Source organism: Diadema antillarum, unplaced genomic scaffold (genome assembly GCF_040938485.1).
Source record: "Diadema antillarum isolate AM-2024a unplaced genomic scaffold, OU_Dant_1.0 scf00000126, whole genome shotgun sequence".
In the NCBI taxonomy this organism is placed as follows: Eukaryota; Metazoa; Echinodermata; class Echinoidea; order Diadematoida; family Diadematidae; genus Diadema; species Diadema antillarum.
Genome location: NW_027271015.1, coordinates 1,294,945 through 1,308,666, shown reverse-complemented (window position 1 = coordinate 1,308,666; position 13,722 = coordinate 1,294,945). Strand labels below are relative to the sequence as shown.

General features: G+C 38.6%; 1 protein-coding gene across 1 annotated transcript in view; it reads left to right on the top strand.

The window, feature by feature from the left end:
• The window catches only part of LOC139720294 (DNA-directed RNA polymerase III subunit RPC1-like), a 37,690-nt gene extending 26,210 nt beyond the window's left edge, over positions 1–11,480 (top strand). The window contains exons 30-38 of the mRNA XM_071631656.1: positions 204–269; positions 1,065–1,181; positions 3,722–3,833; positions 4,972–5,044; positions 5,923–6,022; positions 6,747–6,815; positions 7,980–8,043; positions 9,131–9,200; positions 11,204–11,480. Coding sequence (XP_071487757.1) covers positions 204–269; positions 1,065–1,181; positions 3,722–3,833; positions 4,972–5,044; positions 5,923–6,022; positions 6,747–6,815; positions 7,980–8,043; positions 9,131–9,200; positions 11,204–11,285 — 753 coding nt within the window. The 3' untranslated portion in view covers positions 11,286–11,480. The remainder of the gene's footprint in view (positions 1–203; positions 270–1,064; positions 1,182–3,721; positions 3,834–4,971; positions 5,045–5,922; positions 6,023–6,746; positions 6,816–7,979; positions 8,044–9,130; positions 9,201–11,203) is intronic.
• The last annotated feature ends 2,242 nt before the right edge of the window (positions 11,481–13,722 follow it).

The following is a 13,722-nucleotide window of genomic DNA, read 5'->3' as shown; positions in this document are numbered from 1 at the left end:
GAAACATACCTAAGCTTGTGATGGTGTTACTCAATTAGAAGTATGATGTAGTAGTATCAGTCACAAGGATGATAAATTGTCCAGAGATTTGTTGTTGTTGTTGTTGTTGTAAATCTGTGTCCATCAACATGACAAATTGTTCAAACAGCCTTGCATATTCATGTGCTATTCTTACTGAATGTATTTCCTATTCACTTTTCCAGCTGGAAGTATCAGCAGAAAGTATCTGCATGTCGGTCTGTTCCTCCAAGCTGAGGGTCAAACCCGGGGTGAGTGTAGGAAATGAAGCATGACTGACCAATGCAAGCACAAACACTGACCATCAGTATGACCACTAGCTGTCATTTCCAGAGCACCACTAGAGTTTTAAACCATTGCTAATCTTTTTGGAATCGACGCTGTGACTTGCACATGAACTCACCAACACATTCTCTTCACTGTCAGATTTTGATGTGTACTTGAAATTCTGTACTTTGCCTGTAAGGCATATTAGAGATGACTCCAGACCTCTGCTTGTGCCTTGATTTTTCAAACATTTGGGTATGCTTCAAACACTGTTGATTAGTGATGAGAGAATACAGCTATTATAATGGTATAATTTACTCATCTAATGAGCACATATAGACATCACTTTCTCTTACAAACATGTAAAACTTCGAAGTCCCTTTACTTTTTTATGTTATGTCTAAGTTTTATGTAACTCCAATTCTTTTATAGGAATGATTGTACTCTATTCGTTAAAGTCAACTTCAACTTTGAGTGGAATTGTACTTTGAGGGAAAGGACCCTCACAGTCACTGATAACAAAAAGGACAAGCATGTTTAGAAATCTTGTCGCAGTGAAGTGAATTCAGTAACCCAAAGTTGATGAGATATTGATATAGCGGAGAATGTGGTCCACATTAGATGTCTACAGTAAAATGCATCACACTGTGAATACTTGATGGACTGGTGTAGTGATTGAGAATGTGAGAGTGGTGGCATGCACAGATTAGAATGTGATGAGAGGTGTGTTAAGACTGGTGTGTCGCTTCATCTCTCAAACTCCCTGTCCCCCCTGCCAGCAACTTCAAGTCATCGCTGAGAATCTGATCACAGTGGAACCGATGGAATCCAGCAAGAGCTCCATGTACTACAATCTCCAGCTCCTCAAGCAGAGTCTACCAGATATCGTCATCCAGGTACAACGTGGAGAATATTCTCTATAATTATGATGATAATGATTATTGATAACATTCATGTAACTCAGGACACATAGTGTATATGTCCCTATACACTCTCTGTTCATGGTTTGTTTGTTTGTTTGTTTGTTTGTTTGTTTTGGGGGGGTTTGTTTTTGTCGGGTGTCCATCTCTGTCCAACGTGAATATTCCCATTCACAGAAGAAAATATGGTAACTTTGTCTTCATGATATGTCATCCCTGATAGAAGGCTGAAGCTAATCATACATGTATGTTAGTGAATGTAAACCTGAGATACAGCTTATGTCAGAACATTTTTACATTCTTAGTTAGAGTTTGTTAGCTCACCTGAGCCGAAGGCTCAAGTGAGCTATTGCGATCGCTCTTCGTCCGGCGTCCGTCGTGCGTCGTCCGTCGTGCGTCGTCCGTCGTCCGTCGTGCGTAAACTTTTTACATTTTCATCTTCTTCTTGAGAACCCCATGACCGATTTTCACCAAACTTGGCAGGTAGCATCCCTAGGGGGATAGGATCTCAATTTGTTCAAATGGGCACCATGGCCCACCTGGGGGGCCCCAGGGGGGCCCAAACACCCTAAAATTAAGGAATCTTTAAAAATCTTCTTCTCTAGAACCAGAAGTGATAGGGCTTAATTGATACGTTGAGTAAGTACATTGATGACTGTAGTTTCAAGTTTGTTCATGGGGGAATCAGGGGTGCCCCCCTTGGGACCCAGGGGAGGGGGGTGGGGAGGGGTCCTAATGGGGCCTAAATTGTACATTTTCATCTTCACTTTGAGATCGCCATGTCTGATTTTCACCAGACTTGGTAGGTAGCATCCCTAGGGGGATAGGATCTCAATTTGTTCAAATGGGCTCCATTGCCCACCTGGGGGGTCCCTAGGGGGCTAAACCCCCTAAAATTAAGGAACCTTTAAAAATCTTCTCTAGAACCAGAAGTGATAGGGCTTAGATGATACTATGAGTTAGTACATTGATGACTGTAGTTTCAAGTTTGTTCATGGGGTTGGCGGAATCAGGAGTGCCCCCCCCCCCCCCCAGGACCCAGGAGAGGGCTGGGGAGAAGTCCTACAATACAGTTGTAATGGAGCCTGAATTGTACATGTTCATCTTCTTCTTGAAAACCTCAAGATGAATTTTGACCAAACTTAGCAGGTAGCATCCCTAGGGGGATAGAATCTCAATTCCTTCAAATGGGCACCATGTCCCTCTTGGGGGGGGGGGGGGGGGGGCCACCCCCCCCCCCACATTAAAGGGAAGGTAAACCCAAAGAGCAATGTGGATTGAGTGAAAGCAGCAACATTAGTAGAACACATCAGTGAAAGTTTGAGGAAAATCGGACAATCGATGCAAAAGTTATGAATTTTTTAAGTTTTGGTGTTGGAACCGCTGGATGAGGAGACTACTAGAGGATATGACGTATGAGTGGACAACAATACAAAGAAAATATAAAGGAAATTCAACAAAAATTCACTTTTCTAGAATTATGAAAGAGCAATGGACCAACCGCTTTCAGAAAGCAGGGGGAATAATTGCTACCCTTAACATATGTCAATATCAAGTTGATGGAATTTGTAATTTTCATGGAAAATGGATTTTTGTAGAATTTTCTTTATATTTTCTTGGTATTGTTGTCCACTCATACGTCATAACCTCTAGTAGTCTCCTCATCCAGCGGTTCCAACACCAAAACTTTAAAAATTCATAACTTTTGCATCGATTGTCCGATTTTCTTCAAACTTTCACTGATGTGTTCTACTAATGTTGCTGCTTTCACTCAATCCACATTGCTCTTGGGGTTTATCTTCCCTTTAAGGAATATGTAAAATCTTCTGCTCTAGAACCAGAAATGATAAAGCAAAGTTAATACCATGAGTTTGTACATTGATGACTTTAGTTCCAAGTTTGTTAATTGCAGATTCAGATCCAGGACTGCCTGCCCCCCCCCCCCCCCCCCCCCCCCCCCCGAGTTGAGGGGGGGGGGGGGGGAGGGATCCATATGCAGACCTAAAGTTTCCAATGTTCTCAGGTAAGAGTGTGCAAGAATGCATGGAAGGTGAAATTGCGATACTCAGGTGAGCGCGTGACCCGCGGGTCTCTTGTTTCATTTTAACAGTCACTGTGTGGAGGAAAAATTGTGATGAAGCTTCTTTTGTTTCCATTCACTCTTCTTGTTTCTAGCATTCTCTGAACTACGAGTTTGAAAATTCTTGTGTTTCCAACAATTTTTGTAAATTGTTTGTGAATTAAAGGAGAAGAATTTTAGAGGATAGTGCAGTAGAAAGAAAATGACAGGTAGATAGTGGAAGGAGGCTATCAAAGAGATTCTCATCTTGAAACAGTACTTACAGCACTTCTGTAAACTGAGAGCACAATTAATATAAAATTGAAAGCCTTAAAGATATCAACAGCAAATTGGTAAGAAGTAGACAATATCTAGGAAAAGTAGTTTTGTCCTTTTTGCAAATTTGTTATGGAATGGAATCCCTTCACCTTTCAAATAAATGATTTATCTGTGACAGGGTTCTCCAAATGTCTCGAGAGCTGTCATCCACATCGATGAGAAGGGAGGCAAGGAGAAATTCAAGCTTCTTGTGGAAGGAGACAACCTTCAGGGTGTCATAGCAACAAGAGGTGGGTGTTGTCGGTTGCCATGGTACCTTGATATGTTGATGTGTCAGATTGCATCATTAATTCGATCTTGGTAGCACTGTATCCTCGGGATTTCTAAAAATATTTTCAAAAGTCCATGTAAAGGGTGACTTCTGTTGGTGCTGTCAGCACAAAACAAGTTTGGTGCTGACCATTTGCCACAGCATGTATTATGCTTTTTCATTCATACTGTGTATGTTTGCAAGGAGGATTCTCAACTGAATTGAAGATTGTATCATGAAAGAAAAGAAAGAAAGATTAGAAAGTAGAGAAAATAAAATTTCTATATACCTCTGTATTTATGCCTTGCTCTAAAGGGATGATTTCTGAAGTTAGAGTTTCTGCATAGAAATGCAGTTTTGTTCATGGAAAGGAAAACAATTTTCAGCCAGTTTTGCTTTGTCCTTGACCTTGGGGAGATGTTTTTGTAGGCACAAGTTTCCTTGCAAGCTTTCAGCCAATTTGTTGGGATGATTTGTTTGTTTGTTTTTTATTATAGGAGAAACGATTAGAGACTTAAGAATTTTCCAAATGAGCCTTTTCAGCAGTATTCCTTTCACGAAGTTAAGAAAATTTTCATGAAAATGTACACGTATCTCGTAGTAACTGCCCCTTTCATTGTATTGTACCATATGTCCCCCAAAAAAATTACAACGGGAGCTCCGCAGTGATATCTTTTAAAATAGCAAATTGATCTAAATACAAATTCAGGGTATAAAACTATAACTCATTGCCCACATCTTACAGAAAACCCCATTTGATTTGCTTCAGTGGTCAAAGAGTAATGAGGTATTTTGTAGAGGATGTCAGGAATCTCTTCCCTCCAAGTTTTGTCTATTGTATTCACACACAAGAGCATCGAATTGCTGAACTTGGAAGAATCAGACTCCTGACATGCTTTACAACAATCCACATTTCTCTGTGACCGCTTAACCAAATTGAATGAGGTTTTCTGCAAAATAGAGCTAAGATTTTATATTTTAAGACCTTGAAGTAGCATTTAGACAGTTTAATCATATTGGGTATTATCAATGCAAAAATCTGATTGTAATTTTTTTTGGGGACATACTGTACAGCCCCATATTTACATATTGGTGTTTATTATTTTATGTCATACAAGGCGTGAAGGGGACACACACAACTTCCAACAACACCTATGAAATGGAGCGGACACTAGGGATAGAGGCAGCACGGTGAGTGAGGATTCTCTAGTTGGTGGTTATAAGATGGCAATTCTTAACTACAGATAATCATGTGGATGGGATATTCCAAATTTAAGTGGACATCGGGCATATGTGCAATTCATTAATTATTTCAACTTCTGATTGACTTACATGTGTTTGTTTGTTTTTTTTGTTGATTATCAATGTTAATTCAGTTTTAAGTCGTACTGTACCTTGATCTGTGAAGTGTGTTCACACTTTTGTAATATGTGCTATGTAAATTTTTCATGTTATGTTATCATCTCAGATTCAAAACTGGTATGAGGGTTTCAACTACAGTACTCAAAATGTTTCGGTTAAAATGCAGCATATATTGTATACTTCGTTGGATTAGACCAGTCTATCTAGAGGCACGTGACAAATATTGATGTCATTTACAGAAAAAATTGTGTCGCGAACGCTGCCATCTCTCTTGGCACAACTCATAGGCTCTTTAGCCAGATATGGCACATGAATGTTCTTGGAATCAAGTCCTATCTGCAGAGAAAAAAAAATAAGAATAAAAGTTGGGAAATGAGGAGACCATGCAGAATAGTGGATATCATGTCACTTGTAGTACCCTAGAGTGTTATTACTTGAGATGTGTACATGAACACATTACAAAGTCCATAGAGTTAATGAACCCTCAAGAAACAAGATGTCTTTCATTGTGGTGTAGGATCCTTGATGTAACATGTGATTATACTTTATCCAATAAGCAATAACATTAAGATTTTAACATGATGATACAATATTAATGCTGTCTTACACTTTGATTTCAATCTGGATAATGGAAATAACTTTGTGTAGAGACTTGATAATACAAGAAATGAATTGATCTTCTTACTTGTATCGTATTCCCTTCCTAGCCGATGCATTATGAGTGAAATAGAGTACACTATGGTCAGCCACGGGATGAGCATTGACCGTAGACATGTCATGCTGCTAGCTGACCTCATGACCTACAAGGTAAAGTAGGCCGATCTCACCTCACTTAGTCAAGTGTGCTCATGTTTATTATCTGGATATTTTTTTTTTTTTTTATGTTGGATCAATTATTATTGTAGAGATGCATTTTGTTCATGTTATGATGATATTCGTTCATTCATTCATTCATTCATTCATTCATTCATTCATTCATTCATTCATTCATTCATTCATTCATTCATTCATTCATTCATTCATTCATTCATTCATTCATTCATTCATTCATTCATTCATTCATTCATTCATTCTTTCATTCATTCATTCATTCATTCTTTCATTCTTTCTTCATCCATCCATTCATTCATTCATTCTTTCATTCTTTCATTCATCCATTCATTCATTTATTCATTCATTCATTTCATTTCATATCATTTGATATTTTGATTGAATGATCATACCTATGGGTTTCATATGATAATCCAAGGGCAGTCGAGACCAAGCAGTCATGTTCTAAAGATGTGTTCCGTCCTGCCAGCATCATGAATCCTACATACCATGTACATGTACATCTACTTACAGAGTTACCCTACATTTTGTTACAGTGAGGGAAAAAAACACATTCAGAATAATCTGAATTCATGAACTGACCAAACACAAATGCTGAAATGGAAAAGCAAACAAAAAACATGATCCCAATCTTGAAATTTAGCCACGACGATGATAAAAGAGAGTTGTTACACTGTCGATTCACTTGCCTCCATTGTAGGGGGAGGTCCTCGGGATCACAAGGTTCGGTCTGGCCAAGATGAAGGAGAGTGTTCTCATGCTGGCCTCGGTGAGTCCATTCTTGCCTCTTGCTCTCAACTTGTGTCTATGGGTGGCTGCCTAGTGATCAGTTGTACTTACACATCTTTACATTGATCTTGTTTCATCTCAAAATCATCCAAAACTTGCAGGAAAAAATAATATGATTTTTTTTTATTTGTAACTGCTGCCAAGATTATGACTCTTCAACAAGAAAAAGGCACAAAATTAGCATCAGAATATAAATAAAAACCCAAATCCTTTATGAAATTAATGTCTTTGAAACATAGTCTATTTGCTCTTTATTTCTTTCAGCCAAAATGAAACACAAAGAAAATAAAGTAATAAGCATGTAAGTAGCTGCACAGGCAATACACAACTTTGTGGTGATAACAACTTTAATAATGAGCATTTTCTTAACTTTTTTTTCACCATGACAAACCTTCTTTGACCACCAAGTGCTTTAAAGCCTGTTGTTAATTTGTAACACATTGTACAAATCTCAGAAATCTCTATAAGTTTGTCCTATTAACCTGTTCCTTACGGGAACCTGGTGGCCTGTGTATTAAGTCTATGCGGATTTCAGAATTAAGTATGGAAAGGATTAAATCATGAAGACCTTATTGTGCAGTCTGACTAGTCAGTAAATAATTTCCAGTTATGGCTCATGTTTGTGATCTTTTAAAGATCACTTGATGGCCCATTCATTTTGAGTAGTAAATCAAAGCATTCATGTCTTTGGTTAATGGGGGGCAGTATTTACAACAGTAAAAGCCTGTGATAAAAATGGTCGCAGTGAGGTCATAACTTCCCCGAGTGCAATCAATCATTTGGTACAGACATGTGACAATGTGTGTGCACATAAAATGTTTAATGACTGGTCACGATGCATGCAGGGCAGGCTTCAATTTCTCCACAGTCAGGAGCACTCAATATTTGCCCACCTAGTAAGAGTGTGGATGACATTGGCTAGAAGCATGAGTTTCAGCAAAATTATCTGTATTATCATTTCTTGACTTGGCAAATGTATGAACATATGTAATTCATTGTGTTGTATTTGTCTTCTTCGTTTTAATTTTTTTTCTGTAACAAAATGACAAAAGTCTCCCGTGAATGAACTATTTGATGTCACATGATTTGATATTCTGTTTGCAATCATCTTCATGTCCATCATTTTCACAATGTTTGAGCACAGTTTGAACGCACCTCGGATCACCTCTTTGATGCTGCTTACTACGGACAGAAGGATGCCATCTGTGGTGAGATATTCAATATATGCTGCTATTGTAGGGACACCACTAACCAAAAATAAAGCATTCCTTTCTTCTTCTTCTTCTTCTTCTTCTTTATTTCATCCAAATTGAAACTTCATCCCTGTTGAGCAGAAAATGCCATAGAGCCAGCCTATCATAGAAATGCGGCTGAAGTTAATATCAACTTCCATAATTATGCCAGAGAAAGTTTCATTTTCACATCCATAAATAGAATAATTATACAAAGAAGAAAAAAAAATTGTTTGATTGTTTGATCTCTAAGGGCATAAAGTTTTTGGCACTTTTTTTTTCTTGTAAAGATTTTTTTTTTAAATCAACTTTTTTGTGAATGAAAACTGATGTAGGTATTTTTTGGCTCTGTTGGTCGGGAGCAAATTCTTTTTATCTTGGCATCATTTTTCTGTGTCATGTGATTATGAATTCATGGCAATTGCCATTATCAACCATTTAGATGACTGTATACTAAAACTATTTCTCAGCTTTTACTGGTCTCAAGATCGGGAAAGAAATCGAAGAGAATTTAGAGTACACATTTCCAAAACTGAAAGGTAGTTTACTAAACCTAACTAAGATTGAGTTGATACCTGCTCTTTTCAGTGAGTGTCCAGGGGAGAGCTACTAGGTGCTATAACCACATCTTGATGTAGGAGAAAGTACCTGTTAGAAAACTAATGTAATGTGTCTTTGAGAAGAAGTTATATTAATACAAAATGAACAAACAAAATTGGTGTCTTTAAGGATATGCTTTGTAACTTAAAGTGTGTTTGTCTTTTAAGTGAGATAACCTGTAGTGGCAGTAATTTGTGAGATGTTTGATTTTGCGACAGTGTAGGCCAGCCAAAATTTTGACGATTTGTGCGAGTTTGCTGGAGTAGAACTGATTTTGTTTTGTCTAATGTCATACAGGACAGTCAATGCAACCTAACTTGGCGAGAGCTGTACCTAAAAACAACAATAACAACAACAACAGAAAGACACCTGTTTATGAGTGTATGCCCTCTCTCTCCACAGTAAAACTGGGAAAAAAGTTATTCTTCCTTAATTCACATGATTTAATGTTGTATCTCCATAGGTGTGAGTGAGTGCATCATCATGGGTATACCAATGAACGTTGGAACAGGAATCTTCAAGCTGCTGCACAAATATCCTTTTAAATTACTCTGCCCACTGGGGAAGACAGAGTCACAATGTAATGTGACTCAACCTGCCCAATGTACCTCTTAGAAATGCACATATTTTTGCACCTGCCGAGATATCGATATAAGAATTCAGTTGATCAAGTCATAGCGCCATCATATTGTATTGAAAAGGTCTTAATTAAAAATCTGACTGGCTCCCATTTTCTCAATGGTTTTTAGTCAGTTGATCACCCTTCATAACATGGCATACACCATCATCATTATGAAGGATTGAAAAGTCAGATACTCTGAAATTTCTCACATTTTTATGCCCCCTGAAAAGAAGAATGTCAGTATAAAAGTCTGTGAAAACATTGTTTACAATCCTTTTGGAGTATTACTATCTACCCCCAAACTTGACCAAGGTTTGTCCTTGTTACTGCAGATATTTAGTTCTTATAGGGCCTGTGGTGCTACCAAGTCCATCATGCTGCATTTTCACAAGAAGTGCTTTAAACATACAGTTGCTCTCAGAAAACACAGATTTGTTACGAATGTCAGAATTATTTTTGTCCGCATAGTAGAATTTGATGCCATACCGTATGTAATGTATCAGTTCTGTGGTGTAAGCAAGGAGGTTCAAGAGCGAGAGTTCCAGCTGGTTGTAATAATTCAAACAGCTGTCAATTTTTTCACCATGCACAGATGACAAAAAGGGGTAAAGTTGATATCAATTACACATGTCGAGGATATCACATTGATATCGCTTGTAGTCAGTGAGAAATGATGACCTGGCAATTGACCAATCAGATTGCTGGAACTACCTAACCCATTTTGTAATATGTGACCGTGCACCTCAAAACGAACATAAAGTCGCACAAACTGATTTTGCGTAAAGACTGAAAATAAGTGAAATGGGTCAACCTAGCCGAACTTGACTTTTTCATATTTTCTGAAAGAGCGGGTATTCTTTTACATTATGTTGAAATTTGGTATCATAAAACGGGCAGGAAAGTGTGTTTTTTTAGCAGTTTATCTCGAACGTTTTTGGTAGCATAGTGTGATTAGGTGTGTCTTTAGAATCCCTTTTTCATTTCCGAAAAACCTTGTCCACACTCTTCACTTTCAACTGTAATAACTTTTGAAAGGATAGTGCTACTGCTTTGAAAGTTGGCATTGAATATGAACAGAATGTGCTAATGAGGCATGCTTAATTTCAGTTTAATCTGATAATCCCTTCATTGTTGTTACTCTGGTGGTTTACTTCCTGTTTTTTGTCCCATTCATCGCACAGCCAGCACGGTTTGGTAAAGATTAAGTGCTTGAATAGACACTGTACTTCAGAGCCTCTTTTCTCAGTTCACACTTTTCCTGAGTTTGTGTTTTCTTTCCAATATTTAGATAGGTTAGGAGAGTCCATTTGATTTGAGTTATACATCATTTTAAAGCTTAAAGTCTGCTCTTTCAGTATATGGTCTTAACTAAAAATTCATGTCTGGCGACTTTTTGTTTGTTTTGAGGTGCAGAGTCACATATGGTTTGGCATGTGTAGTTACGGGGAAAGAGGGAAATTGCTTGTGAGTAAATGGGACATCATTCAGTTGACTCAATCAAAACTTAAAGATTATACACCAGACTCTTTACCACCATTAAGGAATGCTAAGCATTTATAACTAATTGATATTAGCACCCTGCTCCGGGCTCATATTTGCAACACTCAAAGAGCTAACAGTGTGAATATGCATCTTCACACATCCTCATTTCAGTAATGTACATTTAACTTCCCTGGAATAAATTTGAGTGTGACATTTGCACTGTAAGGTTGGAAATGAGTGGAAACTTTGTCACTAGGATTGATAAGATTGACACTACCAGTTTATTGATGTGTGTGTGTTTTTGTGCCGCGTTTACAACATATCAGGTAGAGGAAGAAAAGTTTGCTGAGCACAGACTTCCTTGTTATATCAGGTTTCCTAACTAGGAATCATGTAACACATCAGTATGTATCCCTTGACTGCCATGTTTACATCAGACAAGCCTTCCAAGCCTCCAGGCCGAACACTGCTCTTCGACACTCCAGAGTTCCACCTTCCGGAAGCCGAATTATGACGCGGCATCTGGGAATGACCACGAGCCAAGAATGGCATTCAGGTCCCTGTTGATAAGTAGGGCCTCGGTGTATGCAGAGATACTGCAACAACTGTACTCACACTTGTTATAAGTGGTACATATATGTGTACTAGTCAAGTGTAGTGTTCTAATAGTGTAATAACAGTCTGTGTAGAAAACCTACCTACCCAACGAGAGATGCCCCCCTTAGAATCAGCTGCACAGTATGGGTGCACCCTGTGTTAAACACTAAAGGTACACTTATTACACCAAACATTGTTCTACTCCAGTGTCAACCAGCAGTGTTAAATCAGTGCAATATTTTTGTGCCTGTAACATCTACCATCCACCATTATAGTGTTTGCTGTTCGACCAAATTGATCTGTTCCTTAAAAGTTTAAAGGTGCATGGTCTTGGTGTTTTAGTCAAATGCGTACGCGGGCGCACGGCGCAAGTTTCCTATAGAGACCTACGCTATCAGCTCCTCTTTAGCGCTTACGCTGTGGCCCACTTCCCCGAGTCCGAAGAAGTCCGATTCACTGTAGTCAGTGGTCCGATTACAGTTCGGCTCATGATTCGGCTGAGGGTGATGACAACTTTAGCACACTTCTTTTGTGATGTCATAATAACAAGCACATATGCACGCACTCTGGCATTGCTACAGACTGCGCGATGCGCAGAGTAGACAACGAAGGCAACGTTACTTAACAACACCAACGCACTTTACTCTTGATGACAGCTCAACTTCGGTAATCTTCGTATCAATGCTAACGGTGATCGGCAGTATCATCAACAGCGCCCTCTACACTACAGGGACCATGCCCCTTTAATTAACTTTTACAGACTTTCTACAGGATCCACACAGTTGCCAAAGGCGAAGAGTAAGCTGTGTTTACCAGGCATATTCTATTTTCAGAGAAATTGTTATTATTGGCATATGGGCTCATGAGTTCTATGTTCAGTGTAGTTGCATGATAAAGAAGCTTTTCTCTTACACTGAACATTTAACATCTTCACCAAAGTTCCATTGCAGTGACAGTGACGGTTACAGTAATCCAAAGCAGCAGCATAATTTATAGGGCTTGCTATTCACTGCACGTTCTCCTCTCAGCTACTGATCTCAGTAGCTTATATCAAACATGTTTTCAGTGCCATTACAATACAAGAGCCCACTGAATGGATAATTACTGGGAACACAAAGATGTTCAATCTGAATGCTTTAAATGCTCTCGAGGGAGGCTGTAAGTCCCAAGACGAAGATGAGATGCCAGTAACCTTAACAAACGTTCCCCATCACCTCATCCTATGTATCCAATCACTGTCTGGCATTTTGACTTATGTATATAAATTTTGTTTATGAAGATTTACGGTCAACCAGTCACTGATTCCATTGCTTTTGTCAGTAAGGTATTGATAATACCCATGACTGTGTATCAAAGAGTTTTGTTCAGTGCACACAAGGTGCAAAGCCCACAAAAAAATAATGCTCCAAAAATATCAAGAACTTTTCTGCATACATTGAACCAAATTCATCTTCAAGAGTCACACCCTGCAAATTTCAGGGAAATTTGTGAGCATGGCACCACAACATGATTGTCCTTTAGTTGGGCATCTGTTATGATTATGGTCACTGCAGAATTGATGTATCACTTGTTAATCAGATGAACTCAGCCAGGGTGTAAGACGGTCTTTAGTGTACAGAAAGGAGTGATATCAGCCAGCCAATGAACCTGGCAAAGAAGCTTGTTGTCAAGTGATCATGGTGAGGCCAAAATTAAACCGCAATTAATGAACGCAAATGTATGCTGTGATTGTGTATTTTATTTTCTTTGTAGTCATGTGGACAAGCATACTGTAAAAGTGGATATTTTCGTGTGACTGATTTTTCACGCTCGGCTGGGTAAGAAGAGGTTCGCGTGTTTTTAATTCCAAGGAATCGAGACATCAACTACTGGAACATACAGCAAGCCAAAATATTCACGTGCTTTTATTTTCACGCTAGTTTCTGGTTGCGCGAAATGCGCAAAAATTTCAACACTGCGAAAATTTCCACTTTTACAGTACATTGGACTTTCCCCGAGCGTTTTTGATGATTGTGTGTTAATTCTTGTTAACAGAAAAATGAGAATGAAAGCAAAGAGATCGGTGTGACTTTTGCAATATGATGCTGAATTCTCCTCATTTCCCTATTAAACTTTAAATAGAAAGTAGAGTGAGGAAAATATGAAAAGATGTCGAGACATGGAAATAGTGAGAGAGGCGAGTCAGTAATGGGGGTGGGGGGAGGGGGGTGGGAAAGTAGGATGGCAAGGGGGTCTAGAAAATTAAATTAAATCAACTGAATTCCTATTACACTAAGAAATACATTTGTAAGATTTCTTTATAATCAGATGGACACATCAAATGTGTGTGTGTGTGTGTGTGTGTGTGTGTGTGT